Genomic DNA, 15,367 nt, shown 5'->3' with positions numbered 1-15,367 from the left:
TTTTATACTGGGTTGTACTTTTATTTTGGGATCCCCGGTCCGGGGTTGCAGTGTTCGCCTTTTAGCACTCATTTTGGTTGGGTTATTCGTTTTTGGGGCTATTTCCTTTATTTGGTCGGAGCTGCCCTAGTTATGCGGGGGGGGGGGGGGGGGGGGGTGTCCTTTTCTGGCTCCACTGCAAAGTTTTTTTGAAAATCTTTATGAAAACGCCTCTTTAAAATGCTCTAAACAAATAAAATACGATATATTTTTATGAAGTTTAATGCAGAATTATTTCTTATGGTAAATATTGTTCATGCCTTTTTGTTTGATGTTTCCATAGATCAGACAGTCAGGGTACATACGTAATTCCTATCACAATCCACCTTTCTGTATAAATACTGTCATTTGAAGTTTTACAGGGATATTTACTCCACATACAGCAGAGAGGCATGTGGAGATAATGTATCTTTGCACATCCACACCAGCGGTGCGTCTGGCATACAGTGCAAAATCTGCCACTTCTAAGCCAGGGTCACTGTGAATCTGTGTACTCTTCTGCATGTTTTACTGAACATGCTTTCTGAAGACAAGGCCTCCTGCAGCCAGAGCCCTCTCTGTACCTTCAATAGCCAAAGCACTTCCTGTATGCACAGCGACAGCTTTATTGCGTTGTCAGTTATTGATGATGCACAGTGTGTTTGAGGAGAACTGGACGCATTTTCTGACTGAATGACTCAGTGGCAGATACCTTCCTGTGTTCACAGGGTCTTATAATCTAGAGAACAAAGAGAGAGTAACACCCTTACCCAGAATGGACTTTAGTAAAGTATTTACCTTAGAGAGCTGAGCATGATTATAACATCTTTTGACTCTTATTCTACATGTGCAAAATTACTGGTATAAGACTGGTATAATGGCCATCACACATAAATAAGATGGTAAACATTTCAATTGCATGTTAATTAAATGTTATTACATTTCTACATGTTTTTGAACATACTCTTGATTGCATTTCATACATTGAACTATAACACATAAAGAAATGTCACAGAGTCAAACTCATTAGACTGAATAAACAAGCACATACTGTTCTCAGCTGAGCCAACTGGTCTTTCACTCCAGGTTAACTTATACCAGTGCTATACGAGATTGTGAAAGAGGGTGTCTGCCATTGGGGTAACTTTGATTCCAGATGTGTGCCACATTTTAAAAATAAATCCTGCTTCTAGCTAGCTCATAGAAACTGCAACAAAATGTTTAAATTCACACATTCAAAAAACTCTTAAAAAAGCTTAGGGCACCAGTGACAAGAAAAAACTCCCTGGTGACAGAAGTTCATCCCAAGGAACTTGATTCTGGTTGCTTGGATGGATCCAGACTGAAGGGGGAGCCCATCCTCCTCAGTCCTTCTGCTGACTGTCTTCTCTTCACCTAAATTCATATTATTTTCAGAAAATCTCCCAAAAATACACAGTACATTTTTGTGGTTTTTAGGATGATCTGGAGAGAAAATCGGACTTTTTGAATAAAGGCCACCCTAGAAAAATGGTGACAGTAAAAAAAGCAGGCAATAAATGTCACATGGAGATACCTATTGCTGATACACTGCCTGTGTTGAGATCAAGTGTACTCTTGATTGAATTTGATACATTGAAGCATAGCAGCTTCAAAAATACTTCAAACAAGCACCAGCACAAGCAGTTATAAGAGACTATGCTATCAAGAAAGAGTGTATCAGCCATTGGGGTAAGTTTGTAGGCAACAATTAACTTGTTTCTTAAAAGCTCATAGAAACTGACAGAAATCTTTTACACACAGCTCTCTTTTTCATCAGTAGTGCAATGCGTTTGTCCGTTTCAGACTGTTCTGTTGTGGTGGTGGTTCACTTATTTTCCACCCCCAGCCTTATATATTCAGCTTTACTCAGACCAGAGCTACACAGGAAGACTGACCTGCAGTACAGAGCTGTGTTCACACCTCCCTCTCTCAGCACTGAAACCACACTGGCACTCCCCCCCCATGCCTCAGACCACCTTTCCATTTTTCAACTGTCTAGAAAAGAGCGGCTTTAAAACACTGCACAAACAACGTTTCAAAATACAAATAATGAAAAATCTGTTACTGCATAAATTGTGCTTAAATTCTAGTGACAAAAGATTGGTATTGCCCTCTATAATTAAAGAGGGCTTTTTACTGTAATATTCGGTGTTCATCATCATTCACATGTTTTCTTCTAAAACGTGTGCAGTGCAAAACTTTTCTGAATGACACTATTTTGGTCTGATTATGCTGTTTTAGACATATGTTTTCAGCTTGTGTGCATCCTTCAGATTTCTGATATACTGCTTGCAATGATGAATATCATTTTCAATATCACAATAAAACCATTTTCAGTGCATTGTCAGTATTAATTATAGGCTGTTTCTAACTTTATAACATCCTGAGACCTGCTTGCTGGAAGAATGTTTGGCTCCGTGGTTTGGTCTCTCTGGCCATTGACTCAAAACAAAACCCTTGTTCTGCTCCTTTGTGGCTTAGCATGTATCTCTCTCTCTCTCTCTCTCTCTCTCTCTCTCTCTGTCTCTCTCTCTCTCTCTCTCTCTCTCTCTCTCTCTCTCTCTCTCTCTCTCTCTCTGCAATCAACTGCAATCGTAAATCTTAGACATCCTTATGGATTTTATAATGACTGTTATTAAGATTATTATTTTAGTGTCTACCTGGTGCTTCATTGAAACAGGGCCAGCGAGATGAAAGAGGAAGTCGCAATGATGGCGGCCATTGTGAAAATGTAATTTCAATTGTAATAGGGTTGTAATAGGGTTGTCCAGGCCCTAGTTTTGTCTTTTAGAATTTGGAAAGAGGAACCTGCAGTCCTCTCCCAGTAAACTCATGACATCCTGCATGATCCTTTATAGTGAATAGGATCATCAACATTACTCTGATCTACTCTTATTCAGAACTGCAAGAAAATTCACCCCTGGGCAACTGCAGCAGGATGTGACATTAAATACCCTGGAAAACCTCACTTCCTGTTCCAGCAAAGTAGGTCTACTAGGGCCAACATGCTCTACAAGGCCTTTTTTGTCCTCGGCCATCAACCGTGAGACAGAATCAATATTTCATATCAAACTCTTTATTTAAATGAGTAGGTTTTTCAAAGGCATCTGATGAAGGAGGTGCCAACAACACATATGGCTTCCTCCTCTTCCTTTCCACAGCAGGGACATTCAGAACCACGGATAGTGCCTGCAGGACCAGGAGAAACTTCAGCACCCTGCTCCTCAAGCCGGGACAGCCCACTTTCAGACACAAAACCCAGGGATCACATGAGGTACCGAAACATGCGTTTGTCCCATTTAAACTCTTGTGTTCTTGGGAAAGAATGGGCTCCTTACCATTTACTCAAGACCCAGGAGCCCAAAGTATACTTTCATACATGTCCAGTGGAGGTGATATAGGCGCAGCGCCACCTGGGCCCCTGGTTTGGGAGGGCCCGCGGGCACCGGGGCCCCTGGTTTGGGAGGGGCCATAAGCACTGGGGCCCCTGGTTTGGGAGGGGCCATAAGCACTGGGGCCCCTGGTTTGGGAGGGCCCATGGGGACAGGGGCCACTGGTTTGGGAGGGCCCATGGGCACTGGAACTCATCTTACCTGTACATGTCACTGCTGAAGAAATTATGTTTAGGCTTCAGAACATCATTTCTGCCCAAGTTAAACATGAGAAGATTGAGGATCAGTTCAACTAATTAACTTTACCGATTATAGAAGCCCAACCCATGTCCCCCCGTTCATGCCAAAGCCCAGTCATGTGCCTTATGCACCCACATAAATCTCAGGTCATGACTAGGGTTGTGCTCCCAGGTCAAATGACGCTGGTTTCCTCATTCACAGCGATGGCAAACACAGGTTCCTCATTCATTGCTTTAGTGTGAAAGAGGTATGAGATAATACCAGTTTGCCTCCCAGAGAGGCAGTTCTTGAACTCAGTTTCAGAACTTGCCTCCCCCTCACAGGCAGAGAAGCCTAACAGACTCATGGGCATGACAGCACGCTGGCTCTGCTTCCAGCATGCAGCACACCTCTCTGTATACCTTTCTACCACAACCACAACTGTTTCCACATTTTACCTTTGTTGTAAAATTAAAAGTTTTTTTTCCACTACAACTGCACTACCTCTTGCCTCATCTGTGCCACGTGTCCATAGTGCTGCATAACACACACACATTCACAAACGTGCACACACACACACTTATACACACACAGGCACAAACGTGCACACACACATAGACACACCCACAGACACGCACATATACAAAAATGTGCACACACACACATACACACATGCACAAACTTGCACACACACACACACACACACATGCATAAACATCCACACATAACTCCACACATCCACACACAAACTTTCACACACACACATATACTCATATGCACATACAGGGACACACACTACACCCACACACATATATTTACACACGCACACACACACACATACATACACATATACACACACACACACACACACACACACACACACACACACATACACACAGGTTATGTCTGATCAGGGCTCATATGAGCTGTCTGAGGAAGCCCAGCTTTGGTGGATGTGGAGCTGTTGGTTCAGTGAAAGACACATTTCCCCCTCCTCTAATTTAGACTTGCACACGACTCCAGTATGTAAATAACGCATACCCATAATAAACCTGGAAATCACGTTTTCTCTTGTTGCACTGTTCGTGTGCGGAACTTTGTCACCCAATACATTACCTGTTTGAACAGCCAATAATATCTGCCCCTGACTTGTGACCTCCTACTGGAAAATGATCAGCTCAAGTCCTCCTACTCTGTACACTTTGAGTTTTACAGTGCAGGGTACAACAGGGTCTCAACCAGAGGAGAGACTCAAGGACAGAAGAGCTCAGATACAGTGATGGCAGCCCTCTGTGTTATTCTTGTGTTTTTCAGTAAACTGTGTAAGTGTATACTTTTTTCTGACTTATTGACCATTTTCCAATCATTTTAAGTAGTGTACAGAGAGTACACAGAGAATGGTGGGTGTTTCTGCTTTGTTTTTCCCCCCCATTGTCAGTGAAGTTGAAATATTGCTTTCTGTTGGATTCCAGGTGGTCTGCTTGGGCAGAGTGTAGTTCAGCCCAAGGCTTTGGTGACAGCTCAGCTTGGAGACACCGTGACTCTCCCGTGTTTCTATCAGGATGATGGAGTGCCTACAGTCAGCTGGATGAAGCAACCACTTGGACAGAAGCCTCAGCCTGTCGCAAAGATGCTGAACTATCAATCAGATGCTGAGTTTTTGAATGAGTTTAAAAACAGTACACGTCTGAGAGCTAAGACAGCAAAGGGAAGCTTTAACTTGACTGTCTCACATGTAGAGCCATCAGATTCAGCGACATACTACTGTACTTTTATTCACTACCAAGAGATCAGCTTTGGAGAAGGAACTACTTTAATGGTGATGGGTAAGTTTGAATTTTTTTTTTTCATGGCTTAACTTGTCGAAATTGTAATTTGTAATTCTACATTAAGTATTCATTAAGTATTGATTCAATTAATTTGACAAAAACACTCTGAAGTCCCTTGCCATAAATTATATATTTACAGTATGAAATGTTTATGGTGATGCTTTCGCCAAAAGCAGAGCTGCCATTTGCTGTACATCATAAAGGCTACGTGTATATACTCAGTGAGCACTTGACTAGACTTTTTTTAGACTTAATACGTCTTCTGCTGGTGCAGCCTGTCCATTTAGAGGATTGACAGGTTGTATGTTCAGAGACGCTCTTCTGCATACCACTGTTGTAATGTGTGGTTATTAATGTGAGACCAAGGGGGTAACATTGTGCAGTTCTCAGTTTTACAGAATACTTAAAAACACTGTGTTTGATTCGATTTTGGTCGAAAATGAGATAAGCGCAGATTTGGAATATTCAAACACTCATCTATCATTCAGCTATGAATCCATGACACGTCACAATGAGAAAATATGAAAACATAAAAATAAAAAAGTAAAAATATAAAATCTACCCGGGTCCGGGCGGGTCCTGTTGGATCTCCACATTGTTCTTTGCTGGTGCATCAGCTGTAGCCCATTGTTTCTTTGCCCATGAAATCAATCACTCAAAATGCATTCACTGAAATTGCCCTAGTGACGAAGATGTTGAAGATTTGTGGGATTAATTATTGTGACTAATATAGAATCAGTTGACTGATTACTCTTATTTTCTGATGTACATTGTATGATGATGTATGATGGTTTGCATGCTGTATATTACAAATAAGTTTTAGAAAATGTAATCGCTTTTACATTTTTTGAATAAAAAAGATAGCATTCAAAACTGATTGAAGAAATTGCATTTCTTTCTTGTTTATCTTATTAAGTTTCAGTGTGTGCAATGTGTCCCTGTCATCTTTTCTAGAGATATCAACCATGTTTACTGTAGTGGGAAACATTGAAGCATTCAAAATTAATTGCTTCATTTGAATATAATTTTTAAAATGTATTGAATACAATGGTTTTAGTTTCTAGTATTGTAAAATGCATGTAGTTAATCCATAATCGTTTTAACATAACATTGCTTATAGACATGAAACTGGATCTGAATCACACATATGTGCAAAAACATGCTGCACTTTATATTATAATCGGTGGAGTCATCTTCAGCTCTCTGTATAACCTACAATAATACAAAGACAGACTGTATTTCTATGTAAACACATGTTACACAGTGGAATCCAAAGGACAATTCTGTATTGAGTGTAATGAGTGCTAAATTTTGACAGGGCCAGAGTCCCAGAGCAGGACAGTAGTGCTGCAGCAGCCCGAGTCTGAGTCAGTGCAGCCAGGAGACTCTGTGACTCTGCAGTGTACAGTACACACTGAGACCTGTGCAGGAGAACACAGTGTGCACTGGTTCAGACCGGGCTCAGGAGAGTCCCCTCCAGGAATCATTCACACCCATGGACACAGGAGTGATGAGTGCCAGAGGAGCTCTGGGACTGTGTCTCCCACACAGAGCTGTGTCTACAACTTCCCCAAGAGGATCCTCAGCCTCTCTGATGCTGGGACTTACTACTGTGCTGTGGCCACCTGTGGGGAGATCCTGTTTGGGAATGGGACCAAGCTGGACTTTAAGGGTAGGAACAAAACAGGCACATTGTGAAATTTTGTTTTTAAAAGACATTGAAGACAAAGGAGTTATTGTGCATCTACTGTACATTACAATGTTCACTTAAGGACATTCTAATCATGTATTTGTGATCTCCAATCTTGAAAGGTTAATGCTACTTGTGAAGAATTCTAAAATAGAATTTTGCTTCTAAAGCGTCAGGAAATGAAGCATTTCTTTATTGCTTGGCGGGAGCTTTGGCGTTGAGTGTGATCCTACATATTGTCCTCGCTCTGAGCAGGAGAAAAAACTGTGAGAACTGCAAAGGTAAGAGACCAAGGTATCAATGTGTGGTACATGTAATATGGATTATTTAACAGCTTATACACAATGAAATTTGTGTTGCATCAAAAAGTATGATGCATAGACAATATTACAAATACTCAATAAGAGAGAATTTAGAAAATACAGTATGTGTGTTTGTGTAAAATAGTTGAAGAAAATTGAGTACAATATTGTCAGGCCATTTTGTGAATAGCATGCAGTCATATTTATATGCAGTTCCTGTACAGGTCTGCTAAACAACAAGTAACGCTACTCCATCAGTACAGATTACTGTCTCACACTACTTGTGCTGTAGGTATGTGCACATCTAGTCATACAGTATCACATGTAATGTAAAAGCCAAATCTCACTTGAATTTATGACTTCAGCTTCTGATAATTTATTAATATAGATCAGCTGGCATGAACTAAAGTATGGCCACTTGATATGTAAGACAGCTGTGATGTGACAGTCCCTCATTGTGAAAATACAATAGCTCTTGAGAGAAAGGTATGAAGAGAGTGCAGAATTTTCTGACCGCCAAAAAGTTTTTCTCCCTACTGTGGTGAATATGATGCTCTATATGAAAGCAAACTGCTCTTATTCTCATTAATAAAATGACATAAGTTAAAATAATAATTGCATGACATTAATAGCATTTGGCTGATGCTCTTATCCAGAGCGACGTAAAGTTGATTAGAATAAGCAGGAGACAATCCTCCCCTGGAGCTATGAGAGGGTTAAGGGCCTTGCTCAAGGGCCCAATGGCTGTGCAGATCTTATTGTGGCTACATTGGGGATCAAACCACCGACCTTGCATGTCCCGGACATGTACCTTAACTACTATGCTACAGGCCACCCCTACAATAATAGCAATAATAATAATAATAATAATAATAATAATAATAATAAAAAGAAGAGGAAATATTTCTTACATATTTCATTCCACATCATTAAAGTAGTTGTATTAGTTGAACAATTATTTTCAGACTCTAGTTGTTTATATTTATTCATAATTTGTTGTTACATGTATTGTAATTTGTTGTAGCATATATTTCAGTAACTTTTGACTTGCTGCTGCCTGTTTTGGCCAGGTCGCTCTTGAAAAAGTGATTCTTAATCTCAATGAGCCTATCCTGGTTAAATAAATTAAATAAATGAATCATAAATTAATTAATTAATAATTTTACTCAAACAGGGGCTGCATCAAATAACCAAGTGTCTTTATCGGGCGAACAGGTACAAATATTATATTTCATATTTTGAATAAACTCAAGCAATTTCTGTGTTGAATATCCTGGTAAAATGATCATCGGAATGAGGAGTAACCGTATGTGTTGTCTCATGTTTCCTTTTAGCATCAAGATGAAGCGATGAATTACGCTGCTTTGACTTTCACCACCAAGAAACCCAAAGTGAGGAGGAATAAAAGGGAGGTGGAGAGAGAAATGGTTTATTCAGGTGTGAGATTTAAAGACCATGAGTGAAGCTTTCTATCAAAATCTTCAACATTTTCTCTTTTGCTTTGGCTTATACACTCAGTGAGCATTTTATTCGGTATTTATGAGACTGCTTTTTTAGACTGATTCGGTCTTCTGCTGCTGTAGCCTATCCACTTATAGGTTTGAGGCATCGTGTGCTCTTCTGCATACCACTGTTGTAATGTGTGGTTATTTGCGTTACTGTCACCTTCCGGTCAGCTTTGTCCAGTCAGGCCCTTCTCCTCTAAACTCCTCATTAACAAGGCATTGCTGCCCGCAGAACTACTGCTCTCTGGATGTTTTTTATTTGTCGCACCATTCTCTGCAAACTCTACAGACTGTTGTGCGTGAAACTCCCAGATCAGCAGTTCCTGAGATACTCAAAGCACCCTATCTGGCACCAACAATCATTCCACTGTCAAAGTCACATTTTTTCCCCATTCTGATGTTGTTGTGCTGGGGTGAACAGAGGAACCAAAAGCAGACAGTGGTGCAGAAAAATGGCAGATTTAATTTCAAAAGGGGCAGACAGAGCGGAGTCAAAAAACAGGCCAGGGTCAAAAACCAGGGGGTCAGTCCAAGAAGGTAGAGGTACAAATATCCAACAAGCAAAGAAGAGTCCAGGGAAGCAGGCAGGGGAACCGGAAATACTGGGAAAAAAACAAGGGCAAGGACTCGGGAACAAGGAGGCTAGAACCGGGGGAAGGAATACAGGGCTTGGGCTCAAGACAGGACAAGACGAACTAGCAGCGTGCAACTGAAAAGGACAGGTATAAATACATAGGGGAATGAGACAAACTAGGCGGGCCATGGGAGTGAGGGCGGTCTAACAAATAAACATGAGGTGAGACACATGAAAGGGTAATAGGACAATAATGAGGGGGAAATGAAAACGTGGACTGGATTCACAAAGACACACATGTAATACAAACGGCTCCAGACTAGAGAGTAGACAATTGCAGAGAATCAGGAGATGCAGAGATACAGAGAGACAGGTGCGAATACTTCGCTGAAACTAAGCAAGTAATCAGTGATAGAAAAGGGAGGCGAAGTTACAGAACAGAATTGAAACTGGAGATGCATTAGTAAGTTAGTTAAGTGATTTAAATTACAAATACCGAAAACTAGTGAATGCTAGTTTGTTAGTTTGACAAACATATTAGTGTGTTAGTATAATTAGTACTGTACAAATTCTATGTGAGTTGGGATTAGTATATTAGTGCTATGTACAAACATGAAATGGAGAGAAAGCAGGAAGTAAAGAATACAAGATTGGAAGGAAGACTGAACTACCTTAAACACCCGAATAGTGGGGCACTCAGACAAGGGAGTGACTGGGCGAGTAAACATTCAGAGTCAGACATCACAGGGGAAGACGAGTGCAAAGACGAATGACTATAAACAGAACACCAGATATGAAATATGAAAAATAATAAATTACAAGAATAATGATGATAAACAAAGATGAACTAACACAGGACAGAACACAGGAACATAACAGATGGTGAAAGTGACTGATTTTACTGAAGCTCCTGACCTGTATCTACATGATTGTATGCATTGCTCTACTGCCACACAATTGGCTGTTTAGATAATCACACAAATAAGTAGGTGTTCCTAATACAGTGCTCAGTGAGTGTATGTGGCTGTAAATGACTCAAAATCATGGGATTTTCCTTTTTTAATGCATAAATCGCACTGACCAAAGGTCAGTATTACACCCTGTAATTAAAACACATTTGTTGCCTTTCTGTATGCGCTGAATGTCATGTGAGCTTCTTCCCAAATGTGAGTAGTTCACAGTGTTGCCACTGGGAGGCAGAACAGTATGGTAATGATATTATTTGAAAGTTATGTAATTGCATCTGTATTATTGTGATGATAAATTATGATATTAAGATAAAAAATGTTCAAGAATCACCACATTTTCTGTAAATATTAGTAAATAAATTGTATGATTATGTATTTTACACTGTGGTAATAACACTTTTTCGATGTTGCCTTGTATTTTTGACATCTAATATCAGCCTGCTATGGTGTGCAGGAGTGAGTGCATGCGTGAGGGGGAAGTGTGTGTGTGTGTCTATGTGTGTGTGTATGTGTATTTGTATATGTGTGTATGTGTGTATATGTGTGTATGTGTCTATGTGTACGTATGTGTGTAAAAGGTAAATGTAAAATGGTAAATGGTTGGAATTTATATAGCGCCTTTATCCAAAGCGCTGGTGTGTGTGTGTATGTGTGTGTGTCTGTGTGTGTGTGTGTGTGTGTAAACAGCAGCAAACAGCAGCAAAGAGAGTACTATTCTTGTAATTTATGTTCCATTGGTTACTGGGGGTTGGGGGCAGGCTGCTAATGTTTTTGTTTCCTGTTTGTTACCGCTTACCATGTGAAAGCAGCCTAGTGAGCACAATCTGAGGTCCGATGGGGGTGGGGGGGGTTTGCAGAATGCTGGGGCGGGAGCTATCACTGTGGTTTGGTCTGACTCTCGGGCCATTGACTCAAAACAAAACTCATGTGCTCTGCCTTTGTGGTCTACAGCATGCCCCCCTTTGATATGTTACCTGCTCTCTCTCTCTCTCTCTCTCTCCCTCTCTCTCTCTTTCGCTCTCTCTCTCACTTGCTCACTCTCTTTCTCTTTTGCTCTCTCTCTCACACTCCTCACTTTCTCATTCTTGTTTCCTGCAGTACTTCAGGGAGTCAAAGCTTTGTTTGTGCTTTTGAAATAATCACTGACTACATGCAGTTTTTCTATTATTATTATTATTATTATTATTATTATTATTATTATTATTATTATTGTGGTGTCCACAAGCAGTCTTCGGCCATTAGGTTGATAATTACCCAGCTCAAACCACAATTTGACGTGTTTCTCTCAAACTTGAAAAGACTTTTTGCGTAGAACATTTTACAGAGGTACACATTTTGGAGCATTTTTGGTAAACCATGGTAAGGTTAGCATCCAAACACTCCTACAAACCAAACACATTTCCTACATCCTGATTGACCTGGAGATGAAGCGCTGGGTGTGGCCACAATCACGTGATGGCCAGCCGAAATGAAGTCATAAATACAACAATCCCGGAACTTTGAAAGAACAGCCACAACAAACAAACCCTCAAACAAAACATCATCCATTTGGAGAAAAAGTCGCCCAGTACAAGGCCCTTTCTTAAACACTACGAACATCAGCTGTGCCTACTGACCGTTATCGCTATCGCTGCATTTCCCTTATGTCGCAATTCACTCAAAATGCAGGACATTTATTGTAACGGGATAAGCCCCTTGAGAGGTATCCTCTTGTTTTCGAGGGGTCGCATTAATCATTGTACTAACTACAGAATGTAATAGATCGACAAAAGAGGCTACCAATTATGTTATTATTATTCTTTTTTATGTCTGATGCATTTTCGTCATCATCGTTATTTGAGCTTGGTATTCTTTTTTTATCGTCCATCCATAGATACTGTGTGCTTTTTAAATATTTATTTCAGCGACATCTCAAAAATGTTAAAACAAGCCGGGCAATAGAGCGACATTGTTAACGGTTGGCAGAGACGGCATGCTGCCAGTGTTCAGTCAATGCAAATAAAATGGACTGAGCTCACAAAATTATTTGTTTTACACCAAAGTGAATTATCCCTTCAAGGCTCAATGAAGGCAATGGATATCAGCTGGCATAATTCCAATGAGCTGCATCTCCCAGCCTGCCTGTGAGTGGGGCCACCGGTGTGGTCCATGGCCTTCCTTCACCCCCAGGATGCTGGGATGCATGGGTACTGATGGGACAGCACACCACAATCTACAGAGCTAAAATGTTCAATCAAATGGGCAGTTTAACGACAGTTCATCCATGTCATTTTTAGTCTACTTTGCCATTTGCTTTAAATACAATCACCATTGATTGATGATCATTGACTTGAGACAGGGCCCATTTCGATAAAAAAGGAAGTTCCCTTAATGGGGTAATTGTGATGTCATCGAGTGTCAGAACCTCAGGGCTTTGATGTTGACACAGGTGCTTTGTCATGGGCAAACTGCATTATGGGTAGAATTGCTGAAGTTATTTCTGGTTTATTGCTTATGCTATGTTCGGAAAATGTTTCCCTTTTGAATTGTGAACTGTGTAATTAGAATGTTCTTAACTGAACAGTCAATTTCACAGGGACTAGGCTGACATAAAGAACACTGGAGTTTGGGAAAATGCCAGTCTCCCTGTTCATTAAACACTGTGTTGCTCTGAGCTCTGTCTGCTCCAATATTTCTTATTTCAGCCAACTCAGACAATTTGAAAACTGTTAAGGACTGTTAGGAGTTACAAACTCCTTTTGTAACTCCTCTTGTACTTCCTGGTAACACTTCTATTACTCCCTGGTAACTCCTCTAGTACTAACTGGTAACACCTCTAGTCCACTCTGGAAACTCCTCTAGTCTTCTCTGGTAACTCCTATAGTACTCCCTGGAAAATCATCTAGTACTCAATGGTGACTCCACTAGTCCTCTCTGGTAACTCTACCAGTATATGTAACTCATGAAATAATATGTGATCTTTTTGTTTGTATAATTGGCTCAGAAATATGGGCCTCTAATAATGCAATAAAATATGACTTGCTGTTACACAAAGTAGGTCTTCTGGGTTCAACATCCTGTCCAAGAACATTTTTGTCGTCAGCTATAAACCTTGTGTCAGAATCTAAATTTGATGGTGAAAAATCTGGGTCAAGGCAAAAGGTTACGGCAATACACATGTGCAAGTTTCACCCAATCAGGGGCTTGCATTTAATTTAGGCCAAGACCTATTTACTGAATCTGTGGGTTTTGGCAGGATGTGCGCTCATAATTCCTCTGAACTTATACGTCCTTTCAAAAAGAGCACAAAGTTATGCTGTGAGCAAGGCCATGAGTGTAGTAAATAAAGGCACTATAAATGTAGGAACGATTTGTAAATATATTGTGTACTGCACTTATTTATTTCAGCGGAATTTATTTAAGGGGCGGCACGGATGGTGCAATGGGTTGCACTGCTGCTTCACAGCAAGGAGGTCCTGGGTTCGAATCCCGGTTGGCTGGGGCCTCTCTGTGTGGAGTTTGCATGTTCTCCCCGTGTTTGCGTGGTTTCCTCCGGGTACTCCGGTTTCCCCCCTCAGTCCAAAGACATGCAGGTCTAGCTGATTGGAGAGTCTAAATTGCCCGTGGGTATGAGTGTGTGAGTGAATGGTATGTGTGCCCTGCGATGGACTGGCGGCCTGTCCTGGGTGTATTCCTGCCTTTCGCCCAGTGTATTAGGCTCCAGTGACCCTGTTCAGGATAAGCAGGTTAAGATGATGGATGGATGGAATTTATTCATGGTAGATAAATTGGTTTATCCAAATATCCAATATTCTGTGGGAATTCTATATTCTCCGGTCCATCTACAGGCTGTGCTGACTCCTACTGTCCCATTACACAGCAGGAAAATTCAGTGCCATTGATACATTTGTAGGGGTGCATTGCTCCAGGGGAAGATTGTCTCCTGCTTAGTCTAATAAACTGTACATCCCTCTGGATAAGAGCATCTGCCAAATGCCAATAATGTAATGTAATGTAATGCAATGTAATAAACCCTGCAGGACCAGGGGAAGCTTCAGCACCCTGCTCATCAAGCCGAGACAGCTGTATGAGGGACTATTACTGAACCAGGCTGAAGCCAATTTAGATAACTGGCTGGCTCCCTGCCAGAGAGGACGTTCTTGGTTTCAGAACTCACAAACCTGTCTGCTTGCCTCGCCCTTACAGAAACTCATGGTCAGGACAGCACCCTGACATGGCTTCCACCACTCTCCTCTCACTCTCCTCACACAGTCTCTGCACATTTTTTTTTTTTCCTCCCAGAAGTCGTATCTGTGTCAGACCGCTGTAGTCCTGTCACACACACGCACACACACACGTACGCACACGCGCACCCACACACACACACACACACACACACAGGCACATACGGAACTGCAGGTGGTGCCCTCTTTTATGTAAAAGGCTAAACCAACATCCACACTCATTATCTTCATAATCTTATAAATTAATCAATTTTGTGTGTAAAATCTATTAAAGTTTTGATGGTGCATGTTCATTAAGAAGTAAGGAGGTCAATCTGTCATCTTCCAGGTTACTTTACTTGAATGAATCCCGGCCCCCTGAAGTTTTATGATAAGTTGGTACACAAATGATCCTGTGGAATATGAAAGCAGGGGTTACATATCAGTAGGGACTGAGGGGAAGTTTCCATTGCCTAATCATTCTCAATGGAATCGATTTAAAACTTTAGGAGGTTCAGATGATTGCAATATATGAGTAACAACTGTATAGACATAACACATTGAAGTGAAGTGGGAATGATTCCAAGTATAAGGGTTTTCTTTTGTTCTTTGGGTGTTGAGTTATTGATATTTGCCCCAAATACTTT

At 40.9% G+C, this 15,367-nt stretch overlaps 1 protein-coding gene across 1 annotated transcript; it reads left to right on the top strand.

The window, feature by feature from the left end:
* Positions 1-3,308: 3,308 nt before the first annotated feature.
* Positions 3,309-7,151, top strand: LOC133120286 (immunoglobulin kappa light chain-like; the record flags this gene model as incomplete). The annotated part of the gene is made up of 4 exons (XM_061230276.1): positions 3,309-3,313; positions 4,965-4,972; positions 5,123-5,476; positions 6,798-7,151. Coding segments are annotated over exons 1-4 (721 nt in total), but the record flags the coding sequence as incomplete, so codon positions are not given.
* Positions 7,152-15,367: the final 8,216 nt, after the last annotated feature.

This window comes from Conger conger, unplaced genomic scaffold, assembly GCF_963514075.1.
Source record: "Conger conger unplaced genomic scaffold, fConCon1.1 SCAFFOLD_99, whole genome shotgun sequence".
Classification (NCBI taxonomy): Eukaryota; Metazoa; Chordata; class Actinopteri; order Anguilliformes; family Congridae; genus Conger; species Conger conger.
This window is presented reverse-complemented; position numbering and strand designations above follow the sequence as displayed.